This window comes from Gadus macrocephalus, chromosome 14, assembly GCF_031168955.1.
Source record: "Gadus macrocephalus chromosome 14, ASM3116895v1".
In the NCBI taxonomy this organism is placed as follows: domain Eukaryota; kingdom Metazoa; phylum Chordata; class Actinopteri; order Gadiformes; family Gadidae; genus Gadus; species Gadus macrocephalus.
The window spans coordinates 14,514,147-14,529,132 of record NC_082395.1 but is presented as its reverse complement, the minus strand read 5'-3'; the positions used below and the strand labels follow the sequence as shown (position 1 = coordinate 14,529,132).

At 45.4% G+C, this 14,986-nt stretch overlaps 1 protein-coding gene across 5 annotated transcripts in view; it reads left to right on the top strand.

Annotated features, from left to right (window-relative positions):
* The first annotated feature begins 142 nt into the window (after positions 1-142).
* Positions 143-14,986, top strand: part of tspan4a (tetraspanin 4a) — a 79,296-nt gene continuing 64,452 nt past the window's right edge. For 2 of the 5 annotated variants that reach the window (XM_060070711.1, XM_060070709.1), the window contains exon 1: positions 12,648-13,682. In XM_060070711.1, the coding sequence (XP_059926694.1) occupies positions 13,359-13,682 (324 nt within the window). In that variant the 5' untranslated portion in view covers positions 12,648-13,358. Of the gene's footprint in view, positions 717-11,099; positions 11,349-12,647; positions 13,683-14,986 lie in introns of those variants that run through there. The other 3 variants (XM_060070712.1, XM_060070710.1, XM_060070713.1) reach the window with 3 other exon arrangements.

Sequence of the window (14,986 nt, the reverse complement as noted above, 5' to 3'; positions counted from 1 at the left end):
GGAACCAGCCCTTATTATCTAGAGTCAGACCAACACGGCCGCTGCCCATTTAGTTAGTTATTATCTCGTGATCTACGGCACTTATTGGGTCGTTTAATGACTAATAATTATTTAATGTTAGGACTACGGTTGACCTACATACCAATTCCAAATCTTAAATGATTTAATAATGACTTCTTCATTATTATTTGTGTTAAAAAACAACAAGATGTTCCGTTGAACGACACCCTCTGTAGGTTGTTTAGATCAACTGCAAAGAGTGACAACCTTATTCAAAAAGAGAACGGTTTTAGAATTAATATTAATTTAGAATCACTGCACATTTTCTTATTTGTATGCACAAGTAAGATATCTGCCAGTTTTACTGAAATTAATGTATATTCAATCATGTTTGACGCAGAACGACGAACAATCCAGCATTTAAAATTGTAAAAAAAATCGAATGCGTGCTCATTCTTTCCGTAGACGAAATTGCCATTGCTTTGTAAAGTTCACGACCAAATGATTAATGACATGTGTACTAATCTTACGTCAATACTTTATTTCACCAGTAGTCATCGCCAAAGGTCTATTTTGGCCAATAACTTGAAGCGTCTTGAGGCTTGATGAAGCCAAGGAGCAAAATAGAAAAACTACGGTCGGTGGAGGCAACTTTTAAAGTTGTTCCTTAGATTGAGGGATCGAGGATAACGAATAGAAGATAGATTAAGTCACTGGTAAGTAATTTATCATTTGAATGCATTGTCAGAGTCAATACATACAGAAGCTTCATATCGCTGTTGCAATATTGGTTCAATCAAATATTGGGTCATTCCCTTTGATTCAACTCTGTATAGTTAACTGGGCTTTATATTTAAATGTGTACAAAAATGTTCCGATTATTATGTTAATCAGCTATCACTTGGTGTTTATACTGAAGTGCATATTCATGATCGGGTAGTAAATTATGTTTTGGATTATTGGACTGGAGCCCTGACACAAATAACAATTCGCTGAAATCGGCAACTACTCATTCAGAAATGTTTTCAAATGATACAACATACTATTCATATTATTAAAATGAGTAGATAAAGTGAAACAATTGTGAATGGTTCTTTGTTTGGTTCAGGGCGAGTGAACAGGGATGTTGATAAAAAGAAGAGAAAACATGGAGAGCAGAATAACATTTGAAAAGTAGCCAACATTCCAGTGTTTATTCCCCTCAATCCTTAGTGGGGTGGGACTGTGTGGTTCCTTGAGCCTCAGCTACTAAACCATGCCAAACGCAGTCATAGTTTACCATCTCACATGTGTCCTACACCACAGCAGTCTCTTGAGCCATGCCTATCTCTCTCTCTCTCACACACACACACACACACACACACACACACACACACACACACACACACACACACACACACACACACACACACACACACACACACGCGCACACGCACACACACACACACACACCATGGTTCTTAGCATAGACCCTTTTCACAGAGGTGTCATCGAAAGGACAAACACAGGTGTCGCCCACTACACTATGGGTCTTCTACTTTCTTGGCCTAGGGAATTGAGTAGACGACTAGTGAAGATAAGTCTACTACTAATTCCCTGGTACATAAAAGGAGCATAGTCTGAGCATAGTCTGAAGAGGAACATCTGTGTTTGTTTTAGGACCTCTTTGAAAGGGGTATATTACTGCAGAATGGTGCACTGATCGATTACTTCAATAAAAAGGAGGTGGATGTAATTATCCAGTACAGTGAAACAATCATGTTGTTTGTTTGTCGTTTGACACGGCTCATGATCCTGCAATACTGCTCAACACAGTAGCTGGATACATCACAGTTGTATGTTCTTTTATTGTGTAATACAAGAGCACAACCTCCTTTATAAAGATCCAACACTCTTCAGAACCTCATAGACCTTCTGAACCCTGTCCATTTGCAGCCGAAACTGTTCACTCCAAGAAACTTCGCCCTAGCGAACGATATAGTGCAAAGAAAAACTAGTTTGGACTCAATGTTTCCTCCCAAGTTTTGGTTCTTGTTGCAAAACAACAGCAGTGCAAATGATATGGACGCATATAGAAATAGCTGAGGTCGGAGTGGTGGTGCGAGTGTTTCCTTCAGCTCCTGTCAGTGGTATTTTAAAGGCAAGTACTGTGGCTGCGTTGTGTAGCTCACTCTAGGTGTGGCAGCTCCTGATAATTACGCTGAACACTGGCTCCAAAGAAAATGGACATGAATGTACTACACAGACAAGCCTTATGCTACCAGTTCCTTACTGTGTGTGCGTGCGTGTGTGTATTTTCCTCTGCCCATATGTTCATTTCATCCGCTGGTTTTTTTACTGCCTTTGTGAGCCCGATATTTATTCAGCCCCACGCTTCTTGGTTCTGCTGAGTGAACGCCCTATAAGGAGGGCTGGAATGAAAGGTATGTTGGCAGGAAATATGGATTTGAGGATAAACGGAGGAGAAATAGCAAAGCTTAAGATTAGGGTGGCAAGGACACTTGGATACCCCTCCTCCTTCTCATCTTCTTCATCCTCCTACTCTTCTTCCTCTGCCTACACACACACACACACACACACACACACACACACACACACACACACACACACACACACACACACACACACATACACATACACATACACATACACACACACACACATACATACATACTCAACAGATAATAAAACAGTATCATCAGAGTATTTTATTATATATTGATTTGCTGTATCTGTACGACAATGTACGACATCGGTGTAGAACGTAAAAAGCATAGCTAAACTCAACAACCCTGGGGGCCCCCAACATTGGTTTTAATGGCAGACGAAAGGTTTTGTTTACCTTTACGAACTGTACTCTGTTGGTGAGAAATGAAGCATAGCAATGTATCAGGTATGGATTCAGTTCTTTCTGGACCATTTTTGCCACCCGAATGTCTGCTTGTATGGTATTGAAGGCTGATAATGAAAACTAAAAATCTTGCATAGGTCTTGGTTTTTCTAAATGTTTCGTATTTAATATTATGATAATGATGTTTAGCATATATTATGATAAATAATATGAACTAAGGAAATAACAGCATCTTCAGTGCCACAGCCCTGGCATTAAATGCAGCAGCCAGCTCTCTCAGGCTACTTTCTTCATCTCCTCTTTGACAGTATTTCATTTTTCCCCTCTGCTTCTGAAGTCTTCAGTATATTTGATTCTAATAGCTCAATGGCTTATCAGTCCATGTAGTTAAGAATCTGTGTGAATAATAGAGACATTTCTATTTTGCGGGGCTTAGCAACTGGAAATGTAGACACAACATGTATTTTAGAATTGTTCATGGGAATATAGTATCTATATTGTTTGCAGCATAAAGGGGAAATTTTATCGTGCAGTTATTCACATTTGTCTTACAACTTATCAAATCAAGTTAATTTCAAAGGTAATGCTTATTTTAAGTCTGATCTAATTGGTTATTATATCACAACATTCATTACACACACACACACACACACACACACACACACACACACACACACACACACACACACAAACACACACTGCCAAATATTTGTACATTTACGCATAACAAACGAAAGATACATACCACATACCCACACAGAAATACAAATACATACAAAAGCACAATCAAATACATACACGCAAGCACACTCAAATATGTGCACAATCACACAAAGCAACCAACCAATAAAGACGGTGAGCAGAGTTGTGTCTTAATTGTTTGTTTCACGTAGTGTCAACAAGGTCCACGGTATGATTAGCATTCACCGCCTGCCACTCGGCAGTCCACAGCAACTTGTTCTCGTTGAAAAGTTCACAAGGTATTTTCTTTTTTGTTGCCAATGCCTGAGGATTAGTTGCCATGGAAACAAAGCTTTCGAAAAATCAGGATGAAAAGTTTACAGGGTACATGAGTGCTTCTATATCTATTTAAGATACATTAAGTTAAGTGGAAGTTTGAAGTTCTGGAGTGCTTGATGCTGCTTGAGGGTATCTCACAGTATCATCTGTGCACATTGGTGCTTTGCTCTTCCCGTGATCCTTCTGTTTCTGATTGGGGAGGCTTGGTTGAGGCAGTTATCATTGTTGGCCTAACATTATGGCGTATCTGAAATTGTAGTGTTGCAGGAGGATACTAGTAGCCTGACATTGCAAGACAAATTATTCCGAGGGGAGATATCAATGGGCGCAGACCAAATTGCCTCTGGACGCATTTAGAATAGACCTAACACCAATCAAAGCAAAGAAATATTTGATACATCAATGTGATTGGTCCTCCAACAACACATTTCCGGAATCCCTTTCCGATTTGACTCCTCTCACAACAACAACACCGCGTTTCATTTTGAATTATCCTTTTCTATTTGTATTACTTGTCTATTCTTTTTGTTAACTTTTGTACTTCTTTTGCACCTTGTTTATATTGCATCTTGTTTGCTTTGCACCTTGTGATCGTCGGCGAAATGCATTGCGTATCCGACATCCTGACGGAGAACTTCAAAGGCTCGGGGTTCTCCGTGGTTACGGAATCGGATTATGGATTGCGTAGTCGGAGAAGTATACTTTAGCCTTTACTCGGGAGCGCGCAGTGTTTAGATTGTACTATGCATGTGCCCTGTCTTTTCCGCCGATTTGGCGATGCTGGATTGTAAAGCTGCGGCCACACCAAAAGACACATTTGTCGCCCATTCGTGTTGTCGCCCAAGTTTTGTCCCGCGAGAAATCATAATCCGTCGCTGTGCAAGTTTTATCAGGCGAATTCGACACGCCACATCTTTTGACCGCCAACGGTGCTTCATGCCAATTCATTCTCAACCATGGCCGAGATGACCACCATGCATGTTCATTCCTATCCCCACGAGAGCTCTCCAACACAGCTTTTTGCCATGATATTATAAATCATATAATATTAGATAATATTATATACTATTATCTATAGAGCTCCTGGAGTCGCAAACAGCAACAATCACTTTTTCTCTCTCTCGATGCTGCGGTTCACTCCGGACTGCAATGCAGGGAACGGGTGGCAGGGAACTGCAGGGAACGCTGATTGGCTGTAACGTTACGTCACTCAAGGCAATGAACGCTGATTTTCTGTCGTCACGCGTATGTCGCGCTGAAAATCCATGAATGCGCTCGCCCGTGCAGGGCGAAAGTATCGCGCTACAAATCAAATCTTGTCACCCGATTCACGTCTCTACGTTGACTTCGTATGGAGTCGTGTTGCCCCGTTGCGTTTGTTATGAACGCACCTTAATGCTGTGGAGAGCCTTAAATAAATACTAAATAAGTTGACTCAGGACAATTATTGGATTTAAAATGGTAGGAAAAGATGGCTACTTCTAAAAACGACAAATTGCCTCCGGGTTTCAACGAAGGGAAATCCTGCAAGAATTGGAAAAATTAAGTGGAATTGTGGAAACGTGTTCCGGACTTGGACAAGAAAAAACAGGTAGCCCTTCTTTTACAGTCCCCTAATTACTCGGTATTTACCCGGTAGATATATGAAATATATCTGAAATACATCTGAAATATACCTGAAATACTAAGAAAAACCTCCACTAAGTAGGCTACTGTGTAGTTGTGACTGTTTTAGGTTGGTAATAGCTAAAATATAATCGCGTGCTTCAAGCTTTGTAACATATATATTCCGCAACGTTACTAAGTAAAACATGACCATTTACGGAAAAGGGAGTAAGCAGTTGCAAATTATATGGTAAGAGCCTGGTAATACCATGGAAACAAATAAGGCTTCCTATCACGTCTCTGGTTCTTCCACTTCCTCATCAATCTGAAGTAGACTGAAACGCGACATGGAGGAGAAAGGGATTGTTACCCGCGGTTACATGCTGCCAGTCCGACATGCTGCCATTTCGACATGCCCCCATTCAATCAATTGACGACTGCATTTTACAAGTGTGTTACGAGCGCAGGGCGTGCACTAATTTAACATCCCCTGGGAATGTATAAATATTCTATGAAACTTAAAACTGGACCATTTATTCGTCAGAGTTTGATTTAATCTCAATGCAGGACCACTATTGGAGTGGATTGGACAAACATTGGAACGCAATGAATTGTTTGGAGTGCCGCGGCAGAACGAATCAAGGAATAGGCTCAGTTAACTTCCTATCGGCCCAAAGTCAATACAATGCGCGTTACAAAGGAGAAAGAGGAGTTCATAGCCCCCCCAGACACACCCCTTGGCCCTTTCCACACAAATTCTCGAAGGGGATCAATAAAAAAAACTGTTTTTGCCCATAGAAGGCAAGTCCGTTAAAAACATTGATTGTTATAGGCTACAATATCCCCGACCTTTTTACCTATAGGTTTCCACTAAAAGGGCCAGTAAATATTCCCTCGCGGGCCGAATCCGTGTGTGTGTGTGTGTGTGTGTGTGTGTGTGTGTGTGTGTGTGTGTGTGTGTGTGTGTGTGTGTGTGTGTGTGTGCGTGTGCGTGTGCGCATGTGCGTGTGTGTGTGTAAGAAGTCAACCTAGTAGAGCTTCGAAGACATGACCTCAACACAGCGACAAAAGCTCTTCAAATTAGCCTACACATATTTGTAGGAGTGAATGTGCTCCAAAATTGATTTGTTTGCTGACAGCCTGCTGCTTTGGAATTGCGGACAGGTGTCATCCAAATTGGCCTGTGTGATAAGCAACGCCTTCAAGGTGGAAACGGTGCGGTTCATCTCATCAGTTCAACTATTGTTCATGATGGAATAAAGATCAGTTCAACGGGAGCATTAGTGCCAGGCAGCACACGGCAAATTATACATTTATTTTTGTCTTGTAATCTCCCTGCTTCTGAAATGAGCGAACATCTCCGCCGGCCAGCGCTTGTCCGACCAGTGTACGAGCGCTTTCTACTCTGCAGATTAAATCGCGCAACATTCCACTGTGCGATTATCCCTGTTGCGTATGCCCTCACACATTGTTGAAATCACATGCTGGATGCTTTCATCTTTCTATGTGTTTTTTAGATGATGATCGGGCTATATTAAGACCACGTTGGGTATGTAATCGCGGACAAAAGGGGACATTTCATGGTTGATGGTGGAAACCAGGTCATTTTAGCGTCCCTACAGGCTTTTGCTGGGACTCGGGACATGCAACTCAAAATCGGGACTGTCCCCAATCACCAATGACGAATGTCAGTGTAGGACACTGTAGGCGCATGCAACCAAGAAATAATGATATTAATTAATTAAAGTACAATGATAATAGTAATGCAATTTATATTAATGACCTAATGTCGGAATGGTGGGACGTTTGAAAAGGAGTAAAGTACCGCCACTCCAACCATGGAAACAGAAATTGTCGGAGTGGTGGGACATTTGAAAACAATGGAAGTGCCGCCACTACGAGAATTAGACGTCAATGTCGGAGTGGTGTTATGTCTGAATGGAAGGCGGTCCCCGTTACACGCTATTGTTGACCACGATTGTCTCCCGCTGGAGCCTCGCTGCCCGTTGCCTGCTGCCCGCCACACGCTGCCGAGGCGGTGGGAGACAATCGCGGTGCCCCACGGCGGTGGTGCCTCGGCAGCGGGCAGCGGCGCTCCAGCGGGAGACAACCGCGGGCAACAATCCCTTCCTCCTCAATGTTGCGGTTCATGGGGAGGCACTAGTGCGCATGCGAAGGATGTAGATGTGTTTAGTCAGTGCTCCTCTCCGCTACTTACAAAATCATCTTTATACTGCGTCCATTTTGCCCATAGACCGCAAGTGTGTGTGTGTATATACCTCCCTAAGAACCCTATCAAACTGAAAATCCAAAATGCCGAAGCCAAACGTCTCCAGCAAAGCCAAATCCACCCACAGCCGAGCTACCGGAGTCGGAGCTAGTACCATCGATAGCTGCAACCCTGCTAGCGATTCTCCCACCAGGTCGGACATGCCTCCAGATAAAACTTACGATATGTGTAAGGAGCAGTGCAAAGAGGTATCAGAGTCAGTCCTGCGCTGCATAAATGAACGTTTCGATGCCTTTGAGGACAAGTTTCAGTCATTGGCAGCTTCGCTGGCCAGACTGAAAGCATGTGCGGCTAACCAGGAGCAAGCTACTAGCGACCTTGACGTCTGCATGATAGCGCTTGAAGCAAAAATGCACTGTGCTGGCGGGACGCAACACTCATACCAAGGTGCTTGACCTGGACGCCCGCTCTCGGAGGCACAACATCAAAATTGTGGGGATACCAGAGGGTGAGGAGGAAGGTAGACCCACTGAATTAGTCTCCAGTTTAATCCCCAAACTGCTCGGTGACAAACACTTTCCGCGTCCAGTCAAAATCGACCGGGCGCACCGCTCCCTCCAGCCGAGGCCGGCCGCCGGCGCCAGACCGCGTACCGTCCTGGCGCGCATCCATCACTTTCAGGAGAAGGAGTTGATTCTTCGTCTCGGCAGACAACAGTCCGTGGAGTACAAGGGAGGCAAGGTCCTTATCTTCCCGGATTACACCAGCGTCATGGCTCAGCGCCGTGCCTTCAGAGAAGTGCAACAGGCCCTGCGCGACCAAGGAATAAAACGCACACTGCGATACCCGGCCAGGCTCTATGTTTACCCCCGAGACGGCGGAGCGCCAAAGATCTTCGCGGACCCGAAGCAGGTGGTGAAGTCCCTGGAAAGGAATAATGTACGAGAAGGGGAGTAGATCCATACACTGACATTCTTCATTTAACTCACGGTTGCACTGAGGTGAGGCAACTATTTGTTCAAAGCAGCTAACTAGCTGCTCGCAGCACGGGGGCCCCTCTGCACTCTGTTTTATGCCCACTTAGAACTGCTGCCCTGTTCACGCAGCCTGACATGTTGATACTGTTCATATTTCCACTGCTTTAGGGTGCACTCACACTAGGCCATCTGGCCGTGGCCGTTGGCCGTTTTCACACCTAACCGTGCTCAAATGGCCCCATTGTTCTCTGGCCTGCACTCACACTAGGCCACACACTAGGCCTTAAGATGTCTCATTCACGATAATGAACTACGAGGCCACTAAAATATGTAATAGTTTACAAGTCATATATGTATGCATGATGTGCCTCTAGAAAGCACAGACGAAATAAGCGAAAGCGCGTTCATGCAGAGAGAGGGTGCGATTTCAGATGGGGATTCCATTTTCGGCACGATACCGGCATCTTTAAATACTAGCATCAGCGTTCAGTCAACAATAATGATTGATTATTGAACAACGCAGGATCAGCACGCAAGAACACGCGGTGGACCATGACAGAGGTGGAGACGCTAGTGTGTAGCCCTGTCTGTTTATGTGTTGCGTGGATAGCATGCGCAGTTTGACGCATGCGTGCTATGCGACCCGCCCACGCTGAAGAGGTACTATTGTAGACGGAAACACGACGTGCCTGGAACCAAACCAGGTCCACCACGCCAAGTCGTGGCGAGTTCAGCTGGTACTGTCGGTGGAAAAGAGGCATATGAGGATGTGATCCTGAAGGTCCAGGTTGGGCCATCAAAGTGGTAACTGCCCCATCTGTAAGGACTCATCGAGGCGACCATCCTCCATCGCCTGGTTCTCAGCAATATAGAGCGAACAAAATACAAGGCTGGGGTGGTTCTGCGGAGGATGGTGGTAAAAATGTATTGTCACCACTCATTATTCGAGTTGTCTTCTTTGAGAATTAGCTTTCGCCCAGGGAACATCTTCTCGACATGGCGAAAATTCCAATTGCATGCGCCGTAAACAGCTTTGTTTGAGGGCGTGGCTAACAGCCCGGAGGCGGGAATTCTGCTCTTCAGCCCCTTCCACTGCAAAGTCTGACGTCAAGTGGCTAAAGGGGCAGGAGGATGGAGAAGGGGTATACCGTGGGGGCAAGTAGAGATCCTTCACACAGGGCATATTCCACGTCTCAACCGCCTGCTCTATTACACTGTCAGTGGTGGTGAGTAGGAGAGTACCACTTTGTTATTTTAGAGAGGGATGAATATAGTAAGGCCTGGGGGGGAGGGGGCTTCACATAAGGCCAAATAGGATTATAGCCTTAGAGTGCGAGGAAAAATCGCAGATAGACATGAATTGTATGTGTTTTCCAGCATGCTTTTAATGTGGGTGTCTGTCCAAATATCCAACAGACGTTCCATCTCCTTTTTGCTCCATGTTGAGCCACGATTAACTTTCACCCGACGGTCCGACAATGTGCTGCTAATCTTGGACTTACCACTAAATCAAACAGTATTTCCCATAATATGTGCGGCTGAGCGGTAGCCAGTTACGTCCAAGGAGGCCTATGATTTTTAGAACTGGATCGGACCGAGGTGCGGTCACTTTCACATCTCAAGCGAACCGCAACAGGGTTCGTTTGAAAGCGAACCGACACCACCTGGGTCTCGGTCCGACTGTTTGGTCCGCACCAGAGTTCGATGGTTTGTATTCACACCAGCCCAAAAGGTCCGCACCAGCAACTTCTTTTGTTCTGTCCGAATCAAACAAGGCAGGTGTGAATACGCCCTATACATTGTTTTTACCAACCAAACCATTTTAATCTGTGTGTGGAGCTGCAGTGCGGTGTGGAGTCTTTTTCAGAGTACCAATTATTTTGATGAGGCCAGTTAAAGCATTAATATAACTTGCATTTTTTATCTAGCCTCTCTACAATCTATGCTTTTTTTAATTTTGGCAATCTCCAAAACACAGTGACTCAGAGGGTACTCGGCTACATGCAACAATTAATGAATAAACTATGTTGATGCATCCCAAGGCCAGCAGGCTATCTCGATGTAAATCCCTTGGTTGAGGTTGAGGTATGAGGCAAAAATGAACTCTATACCTTTTATAAATAATAAATCAGTACCATCTCCACGCCTCAGTGAATTCAAAGCCACAGACCCAGGAAGACACATGGTCGGCTAGGAATCGCATTGGCATTTGGTAGAAATGTCAACTCGGGATAAGCCCCAAGCTGTATGTTAATGCATACATATGAGCGTGCTATTGACTACATGCTGCAGAAACCAATGCTGAGTGTTGGGGGGGCTGGTGGGAGAGTCAGGGGGAGGGACTTCTGCCTCACGCCTCCTAGGGGCTCCTAGGGGACAGGAAGAGAACACGAGCAGGAGAAGCATATCGAGTGCAGCCGTGTGCGTGTGTGCGTGCGTGTGTGTATGAGTGTGAGTGTGTGTGTGTGCGTGCGTGTGTGCGTGCGTGTGTGAGTGTGAGTGTGTGTGTGTGTGTGCGCGTGCGTGCGTGTGTGTGTGCGAGCAACCTTACAATTTACAATGAGTCCCATGCAGCAGGCTGCACAGCATATATGGAGCTAGAGAGAGAGACGAGTAGAGGGATAGCAGGAGGGAGAGATGTAAAGACGGTACTACTCTTCACCAGGTGTGTTGTGTGTGTTGGTGTGCAGCTGAATCAGTGCATCTAGTTAGACCAGCTATCTGTGTGCACGAAGGAGGATGGGCTACCAGATTGTGATTGGCTGTCCCCGGTAGTAGGGTGTGGCTTGCATATGAATGACCCCCTGCCTCTCTATCGTTTTCGGTTTTGGTGGCAGTTACCATGGAGGGATGGTGGTTGAGATTGTCCATGTTCAGTAGAGAGAGCACCATATATTGCGCCGCCGAAGCAGAGTGTGTGCATGAGAGATGGAGAGAGAAAGATAGAGACTAAGCAAGTGTATGAGCTTGGGTGCATAAGCAGCAGAGAGAAAGAGAGAGAGAGAGAGAGAGAGAGAGAGAGAGAGAGAGAGAGAGAGAGAGAGAGAGAGAGAGAGAGAGAGAGAGAGAGAGAGAGAGAGAGAGAGAGAGAGAGAGAGAGAGAGAGAGAGAGAGAGAGAGAGAGAGAAAAAAGAGGGAGAGAACAAGAGAGGGAGGGGGAATTGAGTGAGCAGCAAGCTGACGGGCTGGACTATTTCTAAAACACTGCAGTCTTTCTTCATCTCCTGTAAAGAAACTGCTTATGTATTTTATCCCTCATATTTTCTTTAGGACACTTTGATCTTGTTGCCTACCTAGACCAGAGAAGGGAAAAGAGACGCCTGGCCGACACTTTGCCCATCTGATCAGAGTCTGGAATTCAAGGAACGCCATCCAGCCGTGCAGACAGGAGACGAAGAGAGGAGAGATTGAGCACTGATAAAACAAGAGGATCAGAGCGACAGAGATAGAGAAGCAGAGAGAATAGAGATAAGCAGAGAGAGAGAGAGAGAGAAGCAGAGAGAATAGAGAGAAGCAGAGAGAATAGAGAGAAGCAGAGAGAATAGAGAGAAGCAGAGAGCGGAAGAAGCAGGGAGAAATAGACGGAGAGAGAGTGAGAAGGACAATACGGACGCATGGAGGAACCAATGCCTTTATTCCCTTGAGACTTTGAGGGACAAAAGGACAAGTTAGGACAGCACTGAGGGGGATCAGGGACGCGGGGACGGAGCGGACTGCGGACCAAATACAAAGCAGAGTCAAACTCACGAGACGCTAAAAACAATTCTTGGCGCACACGTGAATGCTGCATGTTGATGCCTCGGTTGAAGCTTTCTTTTGATATGCTTCCCGACTTTGATTCAATCATGAGACTGCCTTCCAGCTTTGTGCATTCCGAGCGGTCTCCTTTTTTTTAGGTGCACTTTTTATGCACGTCAGCGAAAGCGGGGGGACATTGAGAAGGCTGCTGACTGTTGGGGGGGGGGGTGGGGGGGGGGGGGGGCTGCATTTGCACCTGAATGATGTGATGTATTCTCCATGGGTTGTCTTATTTCTGCACGAAGAAGGAATTACGGGAAGAAATGCACCTTCTCAAGACTAGCTGATGTCACCAGGTAGGATTAAACAGTAATGTGCTTGATCTGGACGTCTCTGTAATAAAGCCGGTTTGGGTGAACTGGATTGAATCGGGTTGATTGGGGCGGAAACAGTTTTTTGTCACGGAAGGACACCGCCAGTGCTCGAGGGATAAAGCAGAGCAAAGCAGAATCTGTATTTTCGAATCATCATTGAGGTCATCAACACACCAGATATCCAGGTGTTGGGATTATGGAAACTCTGTAGGTTTATGTAGGATTACAGCAAAGGTTGACGGTTGACCCCCCCCCCATCCCATCATCTTCAAAAATGAACTAGGATCTTTCTATCTTTTTTCTCTTTACCTTTTCTTTCACCGACTCACTATGGTGCGTGATGGTGCGTTGTGGTCTCTCTAAGGGCCAGCGTGTTGTCTTCTAAACCCAGGAGAAAGGGAGAGGGCCTGAATCCAAGAGCGTTCAACCTCCTGCAGAACCTTTCAGCGGCACCTGTAGGACTCCACAGAACTCCCCCTCAGTCCCTGGTGACCGGAGGGCCGTGTGCAAGTCTGAATACCATAGGGACACTTCTGAGGACTCTGCGCGTGTCGCAGCAGGCCATGAGGCGCTCCAGCACCGACGAGACGCCGTACCGGCGCAGTCCGTCCCTGGACAGCAAGGCCGGCACGCCACCCTTCTCGTCCGGGTTCCACCGCTACAGCGGCGAGTTTGAGTACAAGCGGCCCCCGTTCGCCTTCGGCTTCCACACGGCGAAGGGGCCGCAGGGACCGAGCGACGGCCGCTACGGCCAGGGCAAGAAGTACGTGGTGTTTTACCTGGACCTCTCCTTCATCTTCCTCCTAGAGCTGCGGCGCTGCAGGATGGCCGAAGGTTGCATGATGGGCCTGCGCTACGGCATGGTCTTCTTCAATCTCCTCTTCTGGGTGAGTGCACTTCGCTCATTCTGTTCATTCTCTGAGTGTGCCTGAGTGTGTGTGTGTGTGTGTGTGTGACTGTTGTGTGTGTGTGTGTGACTGTGTGTTTGTGTTTGTGTTTGAATTTTAAATGGAAGCAGAGACTTGTGTGTGAGCAGGTTCGATGCAATTTTGTGTGTGCTTATTTTGAGTTTCTACTGCAACTGTTTCTACTGCAGAGAGAGAGAGAGAGAGAGAGAGAGAGAGAGAGAGAGAGAGAGAGAGAGAGAGAGAGAGAGAGAGAGAGAGAGAGAGAGAGAGAGTTTTTGATAACATGTACTAATCCCACTGTGTGTGGGGGAGCCAAGGATTTGTGAAGCCTCACTATAAGCTTTGAGATGTGTGTATTTTTTATCAAGTTGTATTTGTACAGTAGCTGCTGGAAGTAGTCCATCAACTCCTACGTCCCAGTGTTCTCTTCCCTGCCAATTATGAGCCCTTCCACCGTGTGTCAGTCCAACTTTCTGTGTGGCCACTGGCCATTAGTAACTTCACATTTTCCAGCGTTGAAAATGTGTGTGTGTTCGAATGTCTCTGAATTAGTCTCTGATTCACACAAATGGACAAAACCCTGTTCATTCCCCATCGCATACTTCAAAGCTTTTCAAGTGTGGCCCGGCGTGGCAGATACAAAGGATACTCAAGCACCTGAACTCTTATGGGCAAGCATCACTCTCATTTTGCCAGAGCGAATCCAATTTATTATACACTCCTGCTTTCCTCCCTGGTGTTGCTGAGATAACTTGACCGTGGAAAGAGCGATCTGTTTGTCCAGATGTATTCTCCTTGGGGTCCTGAGTGACCTTCACTCAACCCTGCGTCCACCACTCACGCTGAGGGGCCATTTGTGATTAGTAGGCATAATGTGCGTGTGTGTGAGTGTGGGTGGGTGGGTTTGGGGAGGGGTTGTCAGAGTTTGTTGAGATTCTGCATTTTGTATTTTGTGGAATTTTACATGAACAACTCTCTCATTTCAAAATCACAAAATGTATATATCCTATTGAATACTGAATAATTGCTAACTCTTGTTAATCATGTGAAATGCAAACGATCCCAGAGCATATCCATCCATTTTCTTGATTCACATGTACAGATTATGTAATTTATCTCTTTACAGTTTTTCTTAAAATTGCTAAGAGGCGGTTTGCATGGCTTATTTATTTAAAAAAGAATGTGAGCTAGGCAATACTTAAATATAATCAATCCTCATCTGAGCACTTTAACTCGCTAACTCAGAAACTGACATGATACCGACAACAAATATGAATTTGTTT